The sequence below is a fragment of the Protomyctophum bolini genome (genome assembly GCF_963924005.1).
Source record: "Protomyctophum bolini genome assembly, chromosome: 10".
NCBI lineage: Eukaryota > Metazoa > Chordata > Actinopteri > Myctophiformes > Myctophidae > Protomyctophum > Protomyctophum bolini.
Window position 1 is genome coordinate 28,626,604 of NC_137871.1, and position 20,084 is coordinate 28,646,687.

A 20,084-nucleotide genomic window follows, 5' to 3' on the forward strand; every position below is an offset into this window, starting at 1 on the left:
TACGTTTTCCTTCAACCCCTGAGGGACACTGGACAATTACGTATATAGGATTTAAGTGGTTAAAAGGTCATCATAGATAGAAGTACACAGTCAAGTTTAACACTGAGAGTAAAAGATGGAAGCATCCATTTTTACACACTCTGGATTAAATGAACACTCAGTATTTAAGTGTGTGCAGGTTGCCATGGAATGTGCAGGGCTCTTGACAAGTGTGGTAATGGGACAGTAAAGGGAAGCTAATTTCCCATTTTAAGCCCATCGTCCCCTCTCTTTTAATTATTCTTTTTTTGGGAATGGCTGGCTCATTTCTCAAAAGTAGCACATGTTTCCAGGATAGATGAACTATTGATGTTTCTACCCTTCTCCACAATCCCCACACGTGGTCATCTCTAGCCAGCGATTGCATCGTGCAGAGATTTAAAGCTAACGGAGACTATAAGTATTTGTCCCTATAGCCCTGTCCTGAATTGGATTAATTCATCATCGTCTCCATTCCCATGGCCTCATTGTCCCTCCTTAAAAGAGAATTAGGGCTAACTATAACTTGCATTAGTGTTTTTTGTATAATTATTCTTTTTTCCTCGTTTTTAGTAAAATGTATCCATGAATGCAAATGCTCTCATTAATTCATACCCAATGGAATTGCTTTTGTCTTCCATTCCTCGCAGTATGGACTACAAAGGATCCTGGAGAATGATCGCAGCCTGTTGCTCCTGGCACAGGCCATTGACCCCAAGCAGGCCAACATGATGACGGAGATCGTCAAGATCCTCTCCGCTGTGTGTATTATAGGAGAGGAGAACATGTGAGTCGAATCTCTGCAATATTCAGCTTGTGATTTTTTTATAAAAACAGAGGGGCAACATTGTATTAACCACGTATGTCCTACAAAGCCTACATCATAATACTTCTTTATTATGACAAATATACAAGCTCACAATGCTTTGCATCACAATACGTCGTGAGCATGTGGATCTGCTATTTTTGTTCTTGAAAATATAGTATATCTACTGTTAAGTAAAGAGAAGTCCTGCACGCTTCAGCCTGCTCAACAGCGACAACTTGCAATAGAGAGAAAAATAATATCCTTCAGGAGAGACTACTCAAATAATATCCTACTGGAACACTCGCCTGGTCTGCACGTGTTGTATTGTTTTGCAGGGGTGACCAGGTAAGTGCTCCATTATATTTGATATGGGTAGTCTCTCCTGAAGTGCCCATGCACCCAGTATCTGAAAATAACTGACCAATTATGACAATGTGCTCAAAATATGGACACCAGTGTTAATTTAAATATACGCATATATTTATATAAAATATCAAACACATGAGACGGTCTACATTTCCCAAAAGTAAATGCTACATGCATTTAATTAATTCTGACCAGAAGGAAGGATAAAACATATCCCCACCGGTGATACAACTGATTGACCAGAGGGGGTGATATCAAAAGCAGAGGCATGACTTTCCTCCCCACCCACAACAAATGAAATTGTGGTCCAGACACACATCTCAGATTTGATCAAAATCACACGCGCTCGCGCACACACACACGCACACGCACGCACACACTTTGATTTCTTATCAAAGTGGCCCGGCGCACCACACAAAATGTAGTTGTGTGCTGACAGAGTCCTTAAAATAAAGACTCTGTCAGGGAGCAGTTACTGTCCATTGAAATTCAAATCACGGTCTCGCAAGGATGGCACATCTATGTTTGTGCAGCAAAACACAGATGACACGGAAGAAAAACACAAACCGACATCAAAGCAGCAGCTATAAAAGAGAGAGAAGAACGGCAGCACCAGCAGCTAAGAGAGAATGCACATACTTTTTAAAGGTTGCATAGTTATTCGTTGGGGATGAAAACACAATTTGTAAACTTTAACGTGTGCTGCTTAACCTGAATATGTTCAGACATAATGGGAAGAGACTGTCTTCCAGTGCTGTAAAGTTTGTACTTTTATGTACAGTGCATTTATTTACTCACGCACTGTACTGTATGTACTAAGTGGAAAATAGCATGTATAAAGCTCACAACGCGTCATATTTTCAAATACCCTAAAATATGACAATATCGTGTGGTTATAGTGGTTAATCAATAATAAGTATTCTCCAATAACATGATAGCCTATGATTCTGAAATCAAATTATTGGCTTAGGAGTTAGGAATATGACAAAAACATAACCATGAATTCTAATTCTAATTTATAATTCCTGTGGAGTGAACTAGTCTTACCAAAGTATTTCTACATTGCGATATCACTACTTCAGTCTTCTTCTGCTCCCACACCAAGACTGCAACACAGCCCTTTATCTACTGAATATACGCTCATATACTGCATTTGCACTCAGCCACGGAGACGCATTGAATTGTGTCGGCTAACGTGTTCATATGATGCAGTTTGGTGTGTGTAATGTGTTGAAGTGCTGAGCCTAGTTTGCTATGGACACACAGCCTGGCTGACAGATTATAAATTGAATCCAGGGTTGCGCTTTTCCCTTTTTTTATTGTGTCTCCCTCAGGGGCTGGACTGGAATAACAATGACACTTCAAAGTTAGTCTGTGTATGTGCTGGAAAAAAAAAAAAAAAGACAAACAAACCCACAATAGCTAGAGAAGCCAAGTTCAGCCGGGTTGTAGTGCTGTAACTATCTATTAGTTTTGCCATTTTAAAATAATATGTATAATATTCATATCAATGTGAAATAAATCAAATTCAAATGCCGATTCTACGAAGGCCTTCACAAACGTTCAAAAATAGCAGATGTACAAGCTTGCAGTGAAGTGACACGCTGTGAGCTTGTATATCTACTTTTTGCCCCATTTGTGAAATATTTCAGGGGAAAAGACTGAATTGAATTTTGAGTATTAAAATAATAGTGATAACTGATTACTTTGATTAATAGTGTTGTCTCTTCCCATCTAAATACAGTAGGCCCGTTAGGCGATGGTACAGTATTGACCCGTGCTACAGTTAGACACAGTGCATGGCTTACTTACTAACTCCAAATCATCTTCCTGGAATTGGACATATCATCAATGATAGGGGGGGACAAAAGTTAATCAAACTAATCGATTATAAAAAAACAAATACATGGATAAATCTGGACACCAGACACCACAGTCCCTCGGGTCGTCTGTGATGCATGTGCCGAGTTCTCCAGATATGGGAACTACAGATACCCACACTCATGCGCAGAGATTTACATTTACAGTATCTAATGAAAATTTCAAAACTTGAATAACCCTCTTAAAGCATGACATGCAGGCAAACACATGTGCAGTTATGTTTAAGCAAGTACATAATCATTTGTATATGCACACACATCCAATTGTGCATAATACAGCTCAAGTATCTCTCCTAATAGTACTCCTCCCCCCGCTGTGATCACAGGCTGACGTTAGAAAACGCCATATGAGTGACAGTCCAAAGACCTGAGACGTCGCTTTCCCTTCTGAAGTAAATACATAAATAAAACCACGGTGTGATCCAATGTTGTCTCATGGGTTCATAACTTTCAACACCCACTCCTTCCGACCGACAAAAAGGGTTAACATGACAAGTTAAGCAGATCTACGCAAGCCCTGTTCTCTTGAAGCGTCGCGTCTGAAGTCGACTGAACTGAACTGTCTTTAAGCTGCTCAGTATGCCTGTGCTCCTCCACTCTGCCTGTGACTCCCTAACCCCTATCACAGCGCATGGCCGTTTCATTTATCTCTGTGTCAGGCTTACTTCCACACACATGCACCGCGCACTGACAGTTGTAGGTCAGACGCATGATCTCCCAGTGATTTCCTTGCTCACTAAAAACGATTACTCGTATTTTATCATCGCCCTGACATTATTATTGCTTTCCCTCCCCACGGTTGACATAAGCTGGTAAACATACACTCTGTGTGTGTGTGTGTGTGTGTGTGTGTGTGTGTGTACGCTCCCACACACGTGTCTGTGGGTGTTTACATGTGCACGGTGTCTGCATGCTTATACAATAAGTACACCGGTATGCATGATGTAGTGTCTTTTGTGTGTGCATACAACACACAAAACCCCAAACATTCCTCCAAGCCATTCTCCCAGTGCTTTTGCAGGACTGACGTCTGCACTGAATTTCAATGACACCCCAATAAAGACAGGGAGAAGATGTCAGCTCCTGTAGCTTTCTGAAAAGGCAGGTAGAAGTGTGTGTATGCATGTGTGTTGTGGGCTTTCAAAGATATGTTTGATCAGAGCGCATTTGCTTGAAACAAGCTGAAGTCCTTGGAGCTCTGTGGTTTGTCATATTCAAATTCAGTATGAGTAAACACCCCGCAATGACATTATGTTATCATTTTCTGCAGGTCATAGGCATGGGTCATGATGAGATATCCTCCCACAATGCTTGAGCATTTCACTCACGTTCACTTAAAAAAATAATATTTGTCTCATTATGTTGATGTACCCATGAGTGCAGCCAAATGTTTGGGCCTCTGCCTTCCTCAATAGCTACATGGTGAATACAATATAGTATAGTATAGTATAGTATAGTATAGTATATAAAATACACTCTCTAGCATGTCTTTCATTAGCTTGTTTTCAGTTATTAATATCAGAGACAGAGAGAGAGTTTCTGATGGCATAGTCAAATATGGATATTACAAAGCCATATCCCATCGGTAGATTCGGTACTATGGCCCTCTTTTATCAACATCAAAATATGGCATCTAAAAATATGTTTTCACTATAATGTATATAAAACTAATACATTATACATTTTGTAAAGGCATGTCATGAAATTGGTAAAATATTTCCAAGTGTACAAGCAATTAAAATCGCTCAATTTAAAACAATGTTGCAAGTTAGATGCTTAAGCCATTTAAACTGCATGAGCGCATACATGCGAGGATTTGCGCTGCCTGTGCTGGAATATTTTCATCTAATCTACAGCAGGCCCATGTCTTTCTGGAGTTACGGTACAGTATGTGCAATCTCCTCGTCTCGTCCTCGTTTAAGGATAAACACGTCGCTCAATGCCAAATGTGCCATGCCAGCGCAAGTGAGGACCGCATTGGAGATGGGTAAACCAACCAGCCAGCCAGCCCACCAGTACCACATACTGTAGGCTACGTTAAGGTTTAGGCTGTGCATTCATATACTTATATATGACACACTTATACGTTGTTTGCAGTTGTTCATGTCGCAAAAACGAGGGCGAGGCTTGATTTCATAGGGCGTGCCAGATTGATTTCAGCCTTCACATTTATCAACTAGGAACGAAATTAAGCAAGGATCAGCTGTTTGCGATCACTTACCGACGCTCAAATTTGAGGCAGATTTTACACTCCTTTGCTAAATGAGGGCCTTAATGTTTACCGTTTAGTGAAGTGCCCATTAGTTCTCTGTCTGTTGCTTCCACCGCACATGCTTATGTGCAACATATTGTATCTTTGGTTCATGATTTGGAGTCTGAAATGGTCCAAATCACTATTCATCAGAGCTGCCTTGAGCTCTGGTAATCACCCTAATTTGCTTACCTTCACAATAGGCATTCATTCTGGCAGCGTTCTCGTTGAAATAATTTGCACCCTCACTGACCTAGCCAAAAGCATTTCTGTCGCAATTGCTTTGCCAACGGATTGCGTCAGCAATAGAGGCCTTTCCTTGTTTAGCGTCACCGTAGCTACGCACACTAAGGAGGCAAAATTGGATGGCAATAATAGACAGGATTGCATACTAAGAGATTGAGAGGAATAGAATTGGCCCGAGTGACCCAGGTCTGGCCGAGTAAATGGCCAGACCAAGGCACTTGGGAAGAAACATGCCGTTTGAGCTGAAAATTGTAAGTAAATGTCCTGTCACTGAGGCGATTTGTTGACTTTTTTTCTCTCTTCTATTCTAGCCTGGATAAGATTCTAGCTGCCATGACAATTGCTGCAGAGAGGAACAACAAAGAGAGATTTGCTCCTATTGTGGAGGGTCTAGAGAACCACGATGCTCAGCAGCTACAGGTTAGCCCATGCGCACGCGCGCAAGCACACACGCACTACAATGAAAACATACAAAATGAAATAATATTATATTATAAAATATTCATAATAGATTCAACAGGACCCCTCAAAATGTAATTTAACCTTTTATATTCATATTATTAAAGTAGATAATAATGTTAAATACTAATCACAACTAATAATTTCTGTCTGTGTAAAAAAAAAAAAACACACACACAGCAAGGAAAGATAATAGATAAACTAATTAAAAAAACACCACCTAAACACAGTAAATTATACCATAGGTCTCCGTGAAACCGCAACAGGAGACTGTGTGTGTGTGTGTGTGTGTGTGTGTGTGTGTGTGTGTGTGTGTGTGTGTGTGTGTGTGTGTGTGTGTGTGTGTGTGTGTGTGTGTGTGTGTGTGTGTGTGTGTGTGTGTGTGTGTGTGTGTGTGTGTGTGTGTGTGTGTGTGTGTGTGTGTGTGTGTGTGGTGGACAGAAGCAAGTTAGGTGTCACTCACACAAACAGCCTCTCGTCTGGAAGCCCTGTCGTGTGACGCAGAGGCCAGATTGAAATTGACAGTCGTGTCACTCCGGGGCCCATTGTATCTTGGCCCCCTGTCGCTTCCCAACACCCCCCCCCTCTACTTCTCCTTCTGCCCACTTGTCAACCTTCCAGCACCTTTTGCCGTGCGACGGCAGCCCAGTGGCAGGGCCATTGAAATGCACCGGGAGCTCCGTCACCCCTGCCTTAATCAACCGCACCTGCTTCACTGAGCAGCAGCATGGCCTCATCTCGCTCCGTTTCTCTGTGTGTGTGGACGCTCGGAACATAATAATATACCATAGTGACCTGCTCATTTCCTATACGGTTCTCTCTCTCTCTCTGTATCTGTCTCACTTTTCTGAACTTCTTACAAATGCCCCATCCCAACCCCCACTTTATTTTTTTCCTCATTTTTTCCTCATTACTACTCACCATGCTCTAGTCTCAAAGGACCTTGTGGAGAAGGGCAGCATCGAAGCAACACGGCTGTCTTTATTTTTGCCAGTATCCATCACCAGGAGACCATGAACAGAAAACAACTTGAACCATGTTTTTCTTCGGTGAAAACACTGTGGAATAATCGTTTCTAAATATTTAGGGTTTGCGGAGCCGACGTGTGTGTGTGTGTGTGTGTGTGTGTGTGTGTCTTTTTGTAAAATCTCGCTAATGAAATGGAGCTCTGCTAATTGTGAAGTAAATTGAAATACTTTGCTGATGCTGAGAGTTCAAAGACATTAATAGGCTTGTTTTTTGGGGGGCGGAGGGGTTCCTTGCTTAAACCTGCAATCGGATGCTGGGCCTGGGACTGCTAATGTGATTAAAATTAGTTTTGTTGTGGTTCAGGCTTTGCTCCGCTGCCTAACTCCAGCATCCCAACTTTAAAACCATCCCGGCAGTGCCACTTCTAATTATACTGTTGGGATATGCCCTATGGCTGCATTCCAGCTTTCAAAACTTTATATAGCTAACATCAACACACCCCCACACACACACACACACACACACACACACACACAAACACGCAAGTTTGTATTTCTGTACTAGTGAGGATATCAACATTTTTTGGACGGCAATGAAAATACCTGGGACAAAAATAGCAAATCTACAAGCTCACAACGTGTCACGCTGTGATCATTGTGAGCTTGTAGATTGACTATTTTTTACACCGGCACAGGAAAACGAGTATAAATCGGCATACTGTAGCTCCACCCCCAACCCCTAAAATTAACCTTGCTTAATCCTAACCCCAGTCTGAATCGTCTCACTCCTAACAAAATGGTCCTCCTCACAATGTCTATTTCTCCAATTGTACTAATATTTGTGAGGACACGTGACCCTCACAAGTACAGTAACGCACGCACGCATGAACACACGCACGCACAAAGTTGCACGTCAAAACAAGCTCCCCTTTAGCCTGCGACGTCTTGTCAGAGGTGTGTCTTGGGTGTTTGATGTGCGTGTCAATCTGCATGCAAAGAGAAGAGAGGGAATCTTTCAACAGCTGTATGGTGCTCACTCACCACTCAGGTGCAGTCCTGTGAAGGCTTCTTTCACGTCTCAGACCTCTGGTGGGTAAAAATGTCAGGCATCAGTGCTCAGATCTTACTTGAAGGCCTCCATGCCTTGCTGGAACCTGAAGTCTGCTGTGTTTCTGGAGGTGCCTGCCTGCCACCACTTGCATTATACACTCAACACCAGCACCTACTTGACTGACGCAGAGGAAACATATGTTGTTTACAGTTGTTGATGTTGTTAATAGTGAGGAATATCGGATGCTGCTGTCAAGCTGCGAGGTGGCTGCTGGTGCTCTTCTTTTGGGTTTGTTTTTGTCAATTTGCATTTTGTATTTTTCAGTGCTGTGAAACACCTTCAACTAGACTGTATGAAAGTCATTTACAAATTAAACACAAATAAACTATTATTGGTATTATGCATAGCCAGCATGTATCTGTAAAACTCACGTTTATTTTACATGTTTTTCATAACAATCGTCCCTGTCCTATTGGTGTAGAATAGGGATTCGACATGTATACAAAGTACAAACACAGACCGATGCTGTATACTCCATATGGCTTTTATCCTGCCTTCACAAGGCACAGTCCCATCAAAGTGATGTGTGGTAGCGTTATAATTAACTGAATGCATGGTGGAACATATTGAACATATTATTTTATTTATTTAAAACGAGGAAGATGGAACACCTTGCCCTATATGTGGATTTCAAAGGAAGGCAGTGAGAGAGGGGGGGATGAGGGATAGGGCACACTACTAGGTCAAGAATCACAGACTTGTGTGTGTGTGTGTGTGTGTGTGTGTGTGTGTGTGTGTGTGTGTGTGTGTGTGTGTGTGTGTGTGTGTGTGTGTGTGTGTGTGTGTGTGTGTGTGTGTGTGTGTGTGTGTGTGTGTGTGTGTGTGTGTGTGTGTGTGTGTGTGTGTGTGTGTGTGTGTGTGTGTGTGTGTGTGTGTGTGTGTGTGTGTGTGTGTGTGTGTGTGTGTGTGTGTGTGTGTGTGTGTGTGTGTGTGTGTGTGTGTGTGTGTGTGTGTGTGTGTGTGTGTGTGTGTGTGTGTGTGTGTGTGTGTGTGTGTGTGTGTGTGTGTGTGCGTGCGTGCGTGCGTGCGTGCGTGCGCGCGCGCGACACATTTAATTAAAACAACAATGCAAAACGGTGATACCACAGTGTGAAAAATGTTGCATGACAGCAATGCTGTGCCTTTTCAATAAAGCATACAGATCCACCAAAGATGCAATGGGTCAACGTTTCAAAGACAACATTTCAAATGCCGATCATGAGAATCCTTCAGCCTGTTATCGATTGTCTGTCTGAGGAACGCTCCATCTCACCTCGGCTCCCCGGTTCCCCTGAGCCGCCTTACAGGCTGTTAAAACCCATCAGTGATCCCCCCTCCCACCCCACCCTGCCCTTATCCTCTGCCCCACCGCACCTCTTCCCTTCACCAATAAATCAATTAATGATGCACATCTGGTCAATAGTCTCACCGCACCTCCAATCTCTAGTTCACCTCCTATACTTCTATGATAAGGGCAGAAAATGCTCTCTGCTACCCGATAGTGGTTAGGGTGATTACCACATGGGTGCAAAATGACATGATCAGCCCATAAGAAATAGTCCTCTCCTCTTATTAAAAAAATATTGTTTGCTTATTGCATACTACTGTGCCAGTGTTCATTTTTGTCGACTAACATTATGATCACGCAAACTAATGAAATTGACAATTTTGTCGACAAATATAAACAAATATAAACTAGACTAAAATATTAGGGAAGGTACTAGCAGAAAAGAGATCTAGTAAAACTAAGACAAGTAATTTTATGTTTGGTAGCGCGTGGGTGCCGTGGCTCGCAAATAGCAGATCTACCAGCTCACAAGCTGCGGTGCGTTGTGAGCTTGTAGATCTATTATTTTTGGCATGGAGCAAGTACTGTATGAATCGGGCATTACGATGCCGTCAGGCACCGCCAAAATACATTTTAGTTTAATAAATCCACTGTAGATTCTGACAAATCTTCTGATCTTCAGCTAAAAGTAGTCTAAAACTAAAACATTTCAGATGTGACTAAATCTAAATTTGCTAAAAGTAACACTGTACTTACTGTACATTCAGTGTCCGTTTCAATTCAATTTCAGCTCCAGGCAAAAACACATTATAGAACACAGAGGCAACGTGACTTGGAACAAAATTCAATGATGATCTGACATCCAATGCTCTAACATGACATCGGCGTGCGTGTCTCTGTGTGTGTCTACCTGTTTATCTGTCCCACAGGCGGCTTGCATGCAGCTGATTAATGCCCTGGTTACCTCCCCTGATGACCTGGACTTCAGAATACATCTGCGCAATGAGTTCCTGAGATGTGGTCTCAAGAAGATCCTACCTGTGAGTAACTGTTGAAATGAATACCTTACTGAACATGCATGTACACTGTGTTCTATACAGGGCTTCTCCACCTTTTTTCGACCTGTGGACACCCCCCCCCCCACACACACACACACACACACACACACTGATAATCATTTGGAATTTTAAGAGTTGAGGCAAGACATTTTGTTTGATCCGGCTTTTGTGAAAATAGCAGATGGGTGTTGCGAAGGCGTTGCTGCGAGTGACATTCTCAAAAAAAGGGAACTATAGTGTATATAATATTATTAATTACTGTCAGGTGTAAAGGAGCAACTTGGAAACTCAGGCATGAAGGAAGCATGAGTTCAAGTCCGTTGCTCTCCCCTTGTCCCCCATATATGGGGACTAGGTTGGTGGAGGGTGTGTAGAGCCCAGGATCACATTAGATGATTGACACAGGGGTGAAAAATGGGTTACAAAATCGTGGGATAAAAAATATATATTATAATTATTTCAAGGTCAGACATAAACTTCAAAAGTTAAAAGCGACTTTAATAAAAGTTATTAAACTATACTACTGATGATTGTGAGGTCTTAGAAATGAATCATGGGTATAAGTATACCGTTAGGCACACAAGACGACATTCAGCATGTGGGTGACATCCCCTTTCCACTGCCATCGGTACCATGTGATCTTAATCTCAGATAATGAACTCACATGGTGTGGCATATTATGACTCATCGCTCTGTTGGCTGTCTACTATTGAACATCTACATATACACACGCACAGTATATATCCATTTGAAAGAGTGAGCTATTAGGCTAATCTGTCCGTCCCGTGTCCGCATGTCACCTACATTGTTCTAGCTGTGTTCTAGTTGGCATCAGCGCCAGGCGTCACATCACTGAACACAGCTCAGCCTGGCATCATTATCAATCAGCCCACACCGCTTCACACGAGACGATGGCAAACAAGCACCCACTCATCATTCAAGACCTCATTTGCGGCATGGAGGGTGAACGTGTCACGGTGCCAGTTGTTAATAAGTCATCCCGGCTGCTCCCATTGATTATTACTTTCATTACTTTAATTATCTCCATTTCTGCCCCCCGATATGAAAGAGTCCCGTTTGTACCGTCATTTATAACTGTCACGTTCCAGGATTTTTAATGCAGGCATTTAAGCCGACGGCCGCGTCATCTAATTATGAATTATACTCGGGAGACTGCGGAGCTGATTGGCGATGATGGAGAAAAGTGAACTCCGGTGAAAGACAAAAAGGGAATGTGTTTGTTCCTGTAGTCCTTGACAGAGTTTTCTTGGACCTTCATCTTGCCCGCCCCTCGTTCTTTGTGGCATTGTGTGCCATTTCCCTTTCAGAAACCGGCATTGCTTAAGACAGATGGCGGGCCCAAAGAACACTGTGCGGTGTGATTGATAGCTGCAGAAATTGGGTTACATTTGGCCCTGTCTCCGTCTGTAAACTCCACTGGCGGTGATTCATAGAGAAGTGGTAAAGAGCACCCCCCCATCCTCCCAACACCCCCCACAACCCCCTGTGGCAAGAACAGGTGTGCAGCAACTGGTACATTCAGGGATACCTAGTTAAGAGGGTTCAGGGCATCTTGGTTTTTCCCAGTTCCCCTCTACAGCTGTGGCAGAGAAACCAATAGCCTGGTATTCTTGTGCTAGAATCTAACTAGTTCACTGCAATGTACAGAAAGCCATCTGTGTTCAAACACTTCAGAAGTCTACTTCTGACTTTTAGCAAAGGTAAGTGTATCAGTGTGCAATTTAGTAGATCTCAGCGTACATTTTAAAATGTTGAACACTTTGACGCACTGCCATTATTGTTGAAATGGTGTGGGGAAAAACACTGAGTTTAAAGTGGCTAGGTATTGGTAATTTTTCAAGTCACTATATGCCATTTATTTTATATAATAAAACGCCATATATTTTATAAAATAAAATGACTGACATTTATTTTATTTCATATTTTATTTCATAAAATAAATGTATTGCTCTGAGTCTAAGCCATTCAAATTCGGGAATCAAAGTGCTGCATTCCAAATAAAGACATAAATAATACAATGAAGAGGGCTTTTAAAGCTACAAAAATACAGTGAGTTACAATGTTAACCCCTTGATGGCCTACTTGTAAATTGACATACTTGTAAATTGCCCAAAATGTAAACAAATGCAACATTCTCAAAAATAACAAACCAGTAAGACACCTGAGGGCAAGAAGCCACCTCGCCCTTTAAGACGAGGTCACACATCCGCCTGGGTGACAGGAAATGTATGTTTTCATAATAAATGCGGAATAAAATAGAACAGCGCACATCCTCCGGTCTTGGTGTTGAGCCAAACTGTTAAACTAACAGATTATGAAGAAATGCTCCAAGTATTTATTCACAATCACAGCAGGCAGGACATACATACTATGTATTGTGTATGCAAGTGAGTTGCGTGCCCTTTCTTTTCTTCATAATAATTGCGACCTGCAGTCACAAATAAATAACAACGACGTGCAGTAACACTAGTAGTGTGGTATACAAGCTTGTGGTGTCCACAAGCTACTGTATATTTAAAATTAAAATATAGGTCACACTGTAGCCCAAGCTAAATTGTACAGTATATTAGCCATGCTATACATGTATCCATTCCCATGGACCTGTCCATCTGCCATGTGATTCTAGGAGCTAAAGGAGACAGAGGAGCTGGACATCCAGCTCAAGGTGTTCAACGAGAACAAGGAGGAGGACTCTATAGAGCTGTCCCATCGCCTGGACGACATCCGTGCAGAGATGGAATATCCTTTTGTTTGGCCCTCTGTAGCAGTGGTTCACAAACGTTTTAGCTCCAGACCCAAAAGATAAATTAGATGTGTGTGTGTGTGTGTGTGTGTGTGTGTGTGTGTGTGTGTATGTATGTATGTATATATATATATATATATATATATATATAATTTTAATAGCCTGGAATCCATTCAGACCGATTCGCTACATTCAGCAGATTTATTTTTCTCACTTGAAAAGTGAAGGAGAAAAAAATAATAAAATAAAAGCCATAGCAATGGTCTGGATACCACCAGGCTAGGATCCCGACCCACTGTTTGGGAAACAGACCTCTGTACCCATATACAGATGAACGGGCCAGGAGCCTGCAGAGCGTGCAGTTACCACTGGGAGATGAGAGTGTGTTTTGTGGGCCTGACCAAGCTTTGCAGGATCAAGCCCTTCGGCAGGGTTCATTAGAGGAGGATTTGACGATCGAAGGCGCAATCTTTACACCTACAGTCTCTCTCTCTCTCTCTCTCTCTCTCTCTCTCTCCTGGCCAGGTAAAACTAGGCAAATATCAATGCCTGGTTCCGAAGGCTGGCTCCAACCTCTCCTTTCTTCCTACACTGTCTTATTTCACTGCCGCAGGGTCATGCTGGTCGTTGTTGTATAATAATGTGCACGAGGCAGACCGAGACAAAGAGGTCAAGGATGAATGAGTGCTAAGGAAACATGTACTACAAAATAACCTTGTACCTCGTCTATCTATTCTAAATAGTCCGTTAGCAGGAATTACAGACACCAGAGCTATAGACATTTAAATGCCAGACAGGGCAGAAGGAAAGTAAGGCAATGAATTGGACCCTGGCTATGATGATAGGGAGTGACTATGCTGTCCTGAGTCGACCGATGGAGGGAGGGCCATCAACAGCTAGTGAAAATTGCGCCTGTAGATCGTCTATTTTCACTATTCCTTTAACATTTGTTTTCTAATTTATGGAATTTCTTAGATTTCATTTTCATTAGAAAAATCATTGGATTGGTTTTTAAGTTTGGGAAACAGTGAACTAGCCTGTTTAGGATGTGATCAACAGCCAGGAGACAGTGAATGGTACTGTAGCATGGTGTTGTCGCAGTAGTGGTATTTGCACTATGTATTGTCAGAGTGGTAATACGGCTGTTTTTAAGGTGCTTTTTTATTTTTTGCTTTATTTGACAGTGACAGTGAGTAGGAAGACGTGGCCTTGAATAGTATACGCTCTACCAAGTGAGCTACCGGATTTTCATACCGGAAACCATGTTTTATTGCGGTCCTCCATTTATTCCTTACCTTTTTAGTGTGCTTTATCCTTGAGTAGTCCACCGAGGTCCGCTTTACTCCAAACTCGCGGAGTAGTAGTAGTTAATAAAGTGAGAAGTCATTGAGTCCGGAGTTGGAGACTTGTTGAAGCATCCCATCCAGGCAAGAGCCCTTTTAATAATTCACAAATCTTCTCTAAGGGCATGTGTGAAAGGCTGACATTGTGGGCAGACATACTGTACTAGACGCCTGACATTGTTATACAGATGTTCATTCCGGCAACCTTTGTCTCCCAAATCCCACCGTACCAGGAAAAAAAAGTCAGCCACCGTGTGAGTGACAGTTTCTGTTGACACGTGGGAAGGTGAGGAGGGGGCGATGCAGAGAGAAGGGGGGGAGGGGTGGGGTGCCCCTGGATTAATGATGTGCTTGAGCAGGTTCACAAATGAGACGGGCACCAATGTTTGTTTCCAAGGACAATGTGGTATTGATCTGTGAGCTCTGAGCATGAAGTGAATGCCTTAGGTCCCGCCTGCTTGCCTAGTACACACACACACACACACACACACACACACACACACACACACACGTGTGGCATCACACACGTCAGTACTACAGTACTTCCTGCATCGTATAGGACTATGAGTCTTGTTTCCCCTCGGCAGCCTCATGAATATTAAAAACGGAATGAGTCGGTGGGTTCTCCTGTGTGTCCGGCGCGGGTCCGGGTGCAAGGAGGTGACTCCAGGCCACTAATGAATATTAATGGTTTGCGGAACGGGTGATTGATTGACCTCTACAGAACTGAGTGGTCTACATCTCACCTGACTGCTAGGCTGCTGCTCATGTTAATTCATGAGGAAAGGAATGTTGAAATGGAAAAATAATACAGACACAAAGACGGATATAGACGAGGGGGGAAACATTGAGACTGTGAGTTGGATTGGCATTGTTCTAAGTCTGTCTGCATGCGTACTGATTGATGGCGGCTCGTTGAATACTTTAATGCATCTTACAGTCTTACTGATGTACTCTCAAAATCATCACTGTTGGGCACAAAGCTTCTCCATTTTTCTAAAAAAATAATTGTTTATTCGTAAATTAATGCACTTTTTTTATTCTTTGGCGTATGATGGTGTCGTGCAAAAGTAGCGAAAATTTAGTAGATCAATTTTCGAGAAACAAACAATTCATATTTTTGGTGAAAAAAAAGACTTCACAGAACACGCTGCAGGGCTTTTGAAGCAGGTGGAAGGATTGGAGTTGAGGCACATGTGTCTGGGTTGTGTGTGTTCTTCGTGACACAATTCATTCATGTTAAAATAGCATGTCTGTAATGCATTATATACATGGTATGCATAGCAAGTATTACCAATATTAATTATTAATACTAGTATAAGAGCTTGTAGCTAAATAACTCAATTGGTTATGGACATACAAGCTTTCCACCCGACATCGACGATGCACCGCCGTGGCTTTGACCAGGCTATAATTGCATCTCTCCGGATTGGTAACTCTCCCAAGACTTCATCCTCACCCGCGCTAATACAGACTGTGGGAAATGACACATTAGAGGACTGTGTATTCCCATCCCGCACAGTCTCTAAAAATTTGACATGGGATAATAGTTTAATTACAGACAGTTGTTGGAGTTAATAGGAAAGTGTCAAACAGTGTTTAAAAGGATTGATCCGCTCAGCTGCTCTCAGTTGTGGATTGTTTTGTGCGTATATAATGGTATGGATGGCATGGAGTATGGAGTACGGTCGAGTGCTGTTTTTTTTCCCTTCAGCCACAAAGAAATCCACCGTTATTGGGATTCTGTTGGAAGGTCATCAGCTACGCGCGAAAAACCCATGACTGGTATTGGATGGGAAAATGGTGCAAAGAAAAGCCACTCATTGATCCGTTCCAGGGAAACCCTCCGCCCTACTCAGTCTCTACACTTCTCTCTGTCGATATTACTGTGTAATTTGAGATTAACATGATACTGATGGCAAAAATAAATAAGAAAATGAAAGTCCCATGCAGGATACACATACAGGATGTACTGTATACAAGCAGGGCTGGAGAGGGATGCTGTTGATAGAGAGCACACAGTTGCATGGCACCAATGCTTATTTCATTTGGCAACTATATATTCTGACACAATCCTACGTAGGTTTCCTTAAAAAAAAAGGAGGTCAGCAGATCTTTATTTATAGCTCTCAAACCAGCCACAGCCATGAAGGAGCACAGAGCCACTGACTGTCACTTATTAACAAAGACTTTGGGCTTGTCTTTCTGTAAAGTCCCTTGTAATTATTGGTAGTTGCTTGTTTTTGGGCTTGTTTCCTCTTGTTGTTTAAACCAGTGGCTCTCAAACGTTTTAATTTCAAGGATCACCAAATTTGTATCTTGTACATTGACTGCCTAAGAAGTACATTTACGTTGTCCCTAATATGACGTCCAGAATAGGGTCACGTACGGTTCAGGTTGTTAACAGATCTACAGTAGGTTGTCTCTGATAACAAAATATTCGACACTTTCAGATTTTGTTTCCCTTAACGCTGTCCCCTTTACTGACATGGGAGAGGTCTACCATCTCCTGTCCAACATGGTGAGAGATACCGGATCAGAACCCTACTTCCTCTCCATCCTCCAACATCTCTTGCTCATTAGGAACGACTATTACATCAGGTGAGCTTCCTCTTTCTTCACACACCATTGGTTTTCTATCAGAGTTTGACTGATCGCTGCTCCTAGGCCATGCCCAAGGATACAAATCCATGGATTAGTTTCACTGAAACGCCGACATTCTGCTCAGCATAGCCCGATTCAAAGATGTGAACATTTTCTTTTTTTTAATGGATTTATTTATTTATTTGTGATGTTGTTATTTTCACCCACATGAAGCAACCACAATGCAATATGTTTTTTTTTTTCTCTCTCTCGGGGTATGTCATCTGCAAGGATACTCTCAGTTGAACCACCCTTGAAAGGGCCAGATAACAACGCATGGCATTGACCTTGTGGGTTAAAGTATGCAATGACTCTTTTTCTATCAGCCATCTCAAAGACTCACAATCCTCCGTACATACGTGAACATACTTCCACTGCCGCCTGAGCGCTTATCATGTAGCTCTGGAGAGGCCAGAGGGCATGTTGTAAGTATTACAAATTCACATGACCTCCTCTCTCTTCTGTCTGCAACCTCCAGAAGCAGAGATTCAGGTAAAAAAAAATAGAAATGTGAATAGGTACGTTGTTCTGCAGTAAGGTACGATTAAATAATTATTAAAGCATTTGCCCCATAGCTCTACCCTGCCTCGGAAGTGTAAATATGTCAATCATTGAGTAGAAGGGCCGCCACGCCTCTGAAGGGAATGACAATGATAAATTCACTGCTGTGTCAGAGCTTTTTGCAGAAATAAAATATTTAGGGGGGGGAAAGCAAGATGGGGAGGATGAGAGGATAGGAGGAAGATGAATTTACCATAGACAAGTTTCTGCTCCCTCTGAGTTATGAATAATGTATTCCTCATCTAGTCGGAGATTGTGAGAAATAGAATTCACATTAACCAGCTAGTACAGCCAAGTCCACCTCAGCATAACTGCCCCCCCCCCCCACTAGGAGGCTAGCCATTACAGGGGTTCACTACAAATGCTCATAAAAAATGATGCTCTTTTTAAAGATATGCTTTTAAAAATGCATCTCCTCAGCCTCTGTCACAAATGCAGGCACTGCACGCACCTATACTTGTAGCCTTTCGACAGAGCCTGCATTCCCCATACATCATAGCCAGTTGAATTAGGGTAGTACACATGCCCTTCAAATTCATATTCAGTTTTCTGGAAATTGTGGTTGAGAAATGACTCGGCTAACATCTGTTCGATTAAAGAAGGGCCCTTAAAATCACTTTGCGCTTAGATGCCGGTGTCCCCAGGCCATCATGGAGGTGTCATATTACTGGGGTTGGGATCACACACTGTCACCACCAATCAGTGGACGGTGAGAGACTTGTCCATACAGTAGGTGTACTCTGTCAGTGGTTCTCAACCTGTGGGTCGGGACACCCAGGGGGGGGGTCCCCAAATGTTGTTTGTTTAGTTTGTTGTTGTTTTCTTTCTTTTTTTGGGGGGGGGTCCCCCAGATGACAGTGTCAATTTAAGGACTTTTTAGACTTTGTTAATACCCCAAAAAAGAAAGAAAACTATTAAAACCATCATCGTTTCTAATTTACAATATTTATCTGTGGAACCAAGTCAACTAAAATGTAATGCCTCAACTCCTATACAATCCAAGTGTCAGGGTCGGGGAGGTCCCCAGTCAAATATGATTATTTTGGTGGATCACAGCCTGAAACCTGAAATCCATGCAAGGTGTACATAAAGAGATGTACCCCTGCCAATATCCTCACGATTGCATGGATTCAAAGGCACGGGCACTGAAATATAATCATGCGGCTCGCACCTTGGTTCAACTCCTTGATTAAACATGTGAGTTCTAAAAATAAAAAAAACAATATTAGTTGCCAGCCACATCTCTCCTCCCCCCGGGGCTTGTTTTATTTTTTGATAATTAATCTGTCAGTGTGAGAGCCTGGCGAATGGGAGCACATCAAAAACCCACCCAATAAATATAGAGCAGATCTCCTCTTTTGGAGCGTGGCGGTATGGGATTACGCTGGTTATGTGGAGCAGGGCTGGATCAAGTGGCAGGGAGCTGCGCTGAACCACAAGCCACGCTTGGAAGGAATGGAGGTGCCAAAATGAAAGAGGAGGTGGAGGAGGGAAATGATGCAGGGGGACATATGCTGGCTTCTGGAGCCTAGCCCTGCCCACTGTGGAGGGCTCTGACAGTTCTGGGTCACTCCCTCCTTCCCTGGTTATCTCTGCGCGGCTCAGATCTGGATGTTGGGGGGGGGGGGGGGGGCAAGGAAAATAGGACGGCTTATTGAGATAATAACATGGTGTACATTGGTGACAGTTGTAAGCCGAGTGCCACAGTGCTTAAGCCACGCAGGGCAACTCCTGTGATCTCGCCGTTGGTTGTACCAGCTTTCTCTCCAGTGATGACGAGTAGGCGAATCCAGCAGCTAAAAGAAGACATTTGGCATTTCACGCTTTCCAAACATCGCACCTCAAGGGTGATTTGTTTTGACTTGCTTTGACTCACGATGTTTTCACGTCTGTTGCTCTGCCCACCTGTGTACACATAGGTGGGCGTGCACGCACGTACGCACGCGCTCACACGCACACTCACACACACACACACACACACACACACACACACACACACACACACACACACACACACACTCTCTCACACACACATGTGGGGCATATATCCCTTTGATATTACAAAATAGGTCGAAAGTCTAGGAATGATAATATCCCCTTCTCTTTTGATGGACATATCACAGCATTCATTTTCACCATTATGCTGCAATATATAAAAGGATTTTTTTCCCCCCACAGTACCACAATTACCCCATTGTCATGACAGACGTTCACAATGCTGTCTGCTCCAGGCAATTATTCTATTTTAGCTACATCAATGCTCATACGCCCTCTTGCTCCCATCCCGGGCCAATAGAAGAGCAGGCTTTGATTGAGTTATCTGCCACATAACTGCTCTGTG

At 42.7% G+C, this 20,084-nt stretch overlaps 1 protein-coding gene across 5 annotated transcripts in view; it reads left to right on the top strand.

Annotated features, from left to right (window-relative positions):
* The window catches only part of diaph2 (diaphanous-related formin 2), a 539,224-nt gene that overhangs the window by 161,561 nt on the left and 357,579 nt on the right, over nucleotides 1-20,084 (top strand). For all 5 annotated transcript variants that reach the window (XM_080774225.1, XM_080774228.1, XM_080774227.1 and 2 more), the window contains 5 exons: nucleotides 669-805; nucleotides 5,881-5,989; nucleotides 10,304-10,414; nucleotides 13,080-13,192; nucleotides 17,024-17,140. In XM_080774225.1, coding sequence (XP_080630351.1) covers nucleotides 669-805; nucleotides 5,881-5,989; nucleotides 10,304-10,414; nucleotides 13,080-13,192; nucleotides 17,024-17,140 — 587 coding nt within the window. The remainder of the gene's footprint in view (nucleotides 1-668; nucleotides 806-5,880; nucleotides 5,990-10,303; nucleotides 10,415-13,079; nucleotides 13,193-17,023; nucleotides 17,141-20,084) is intronic.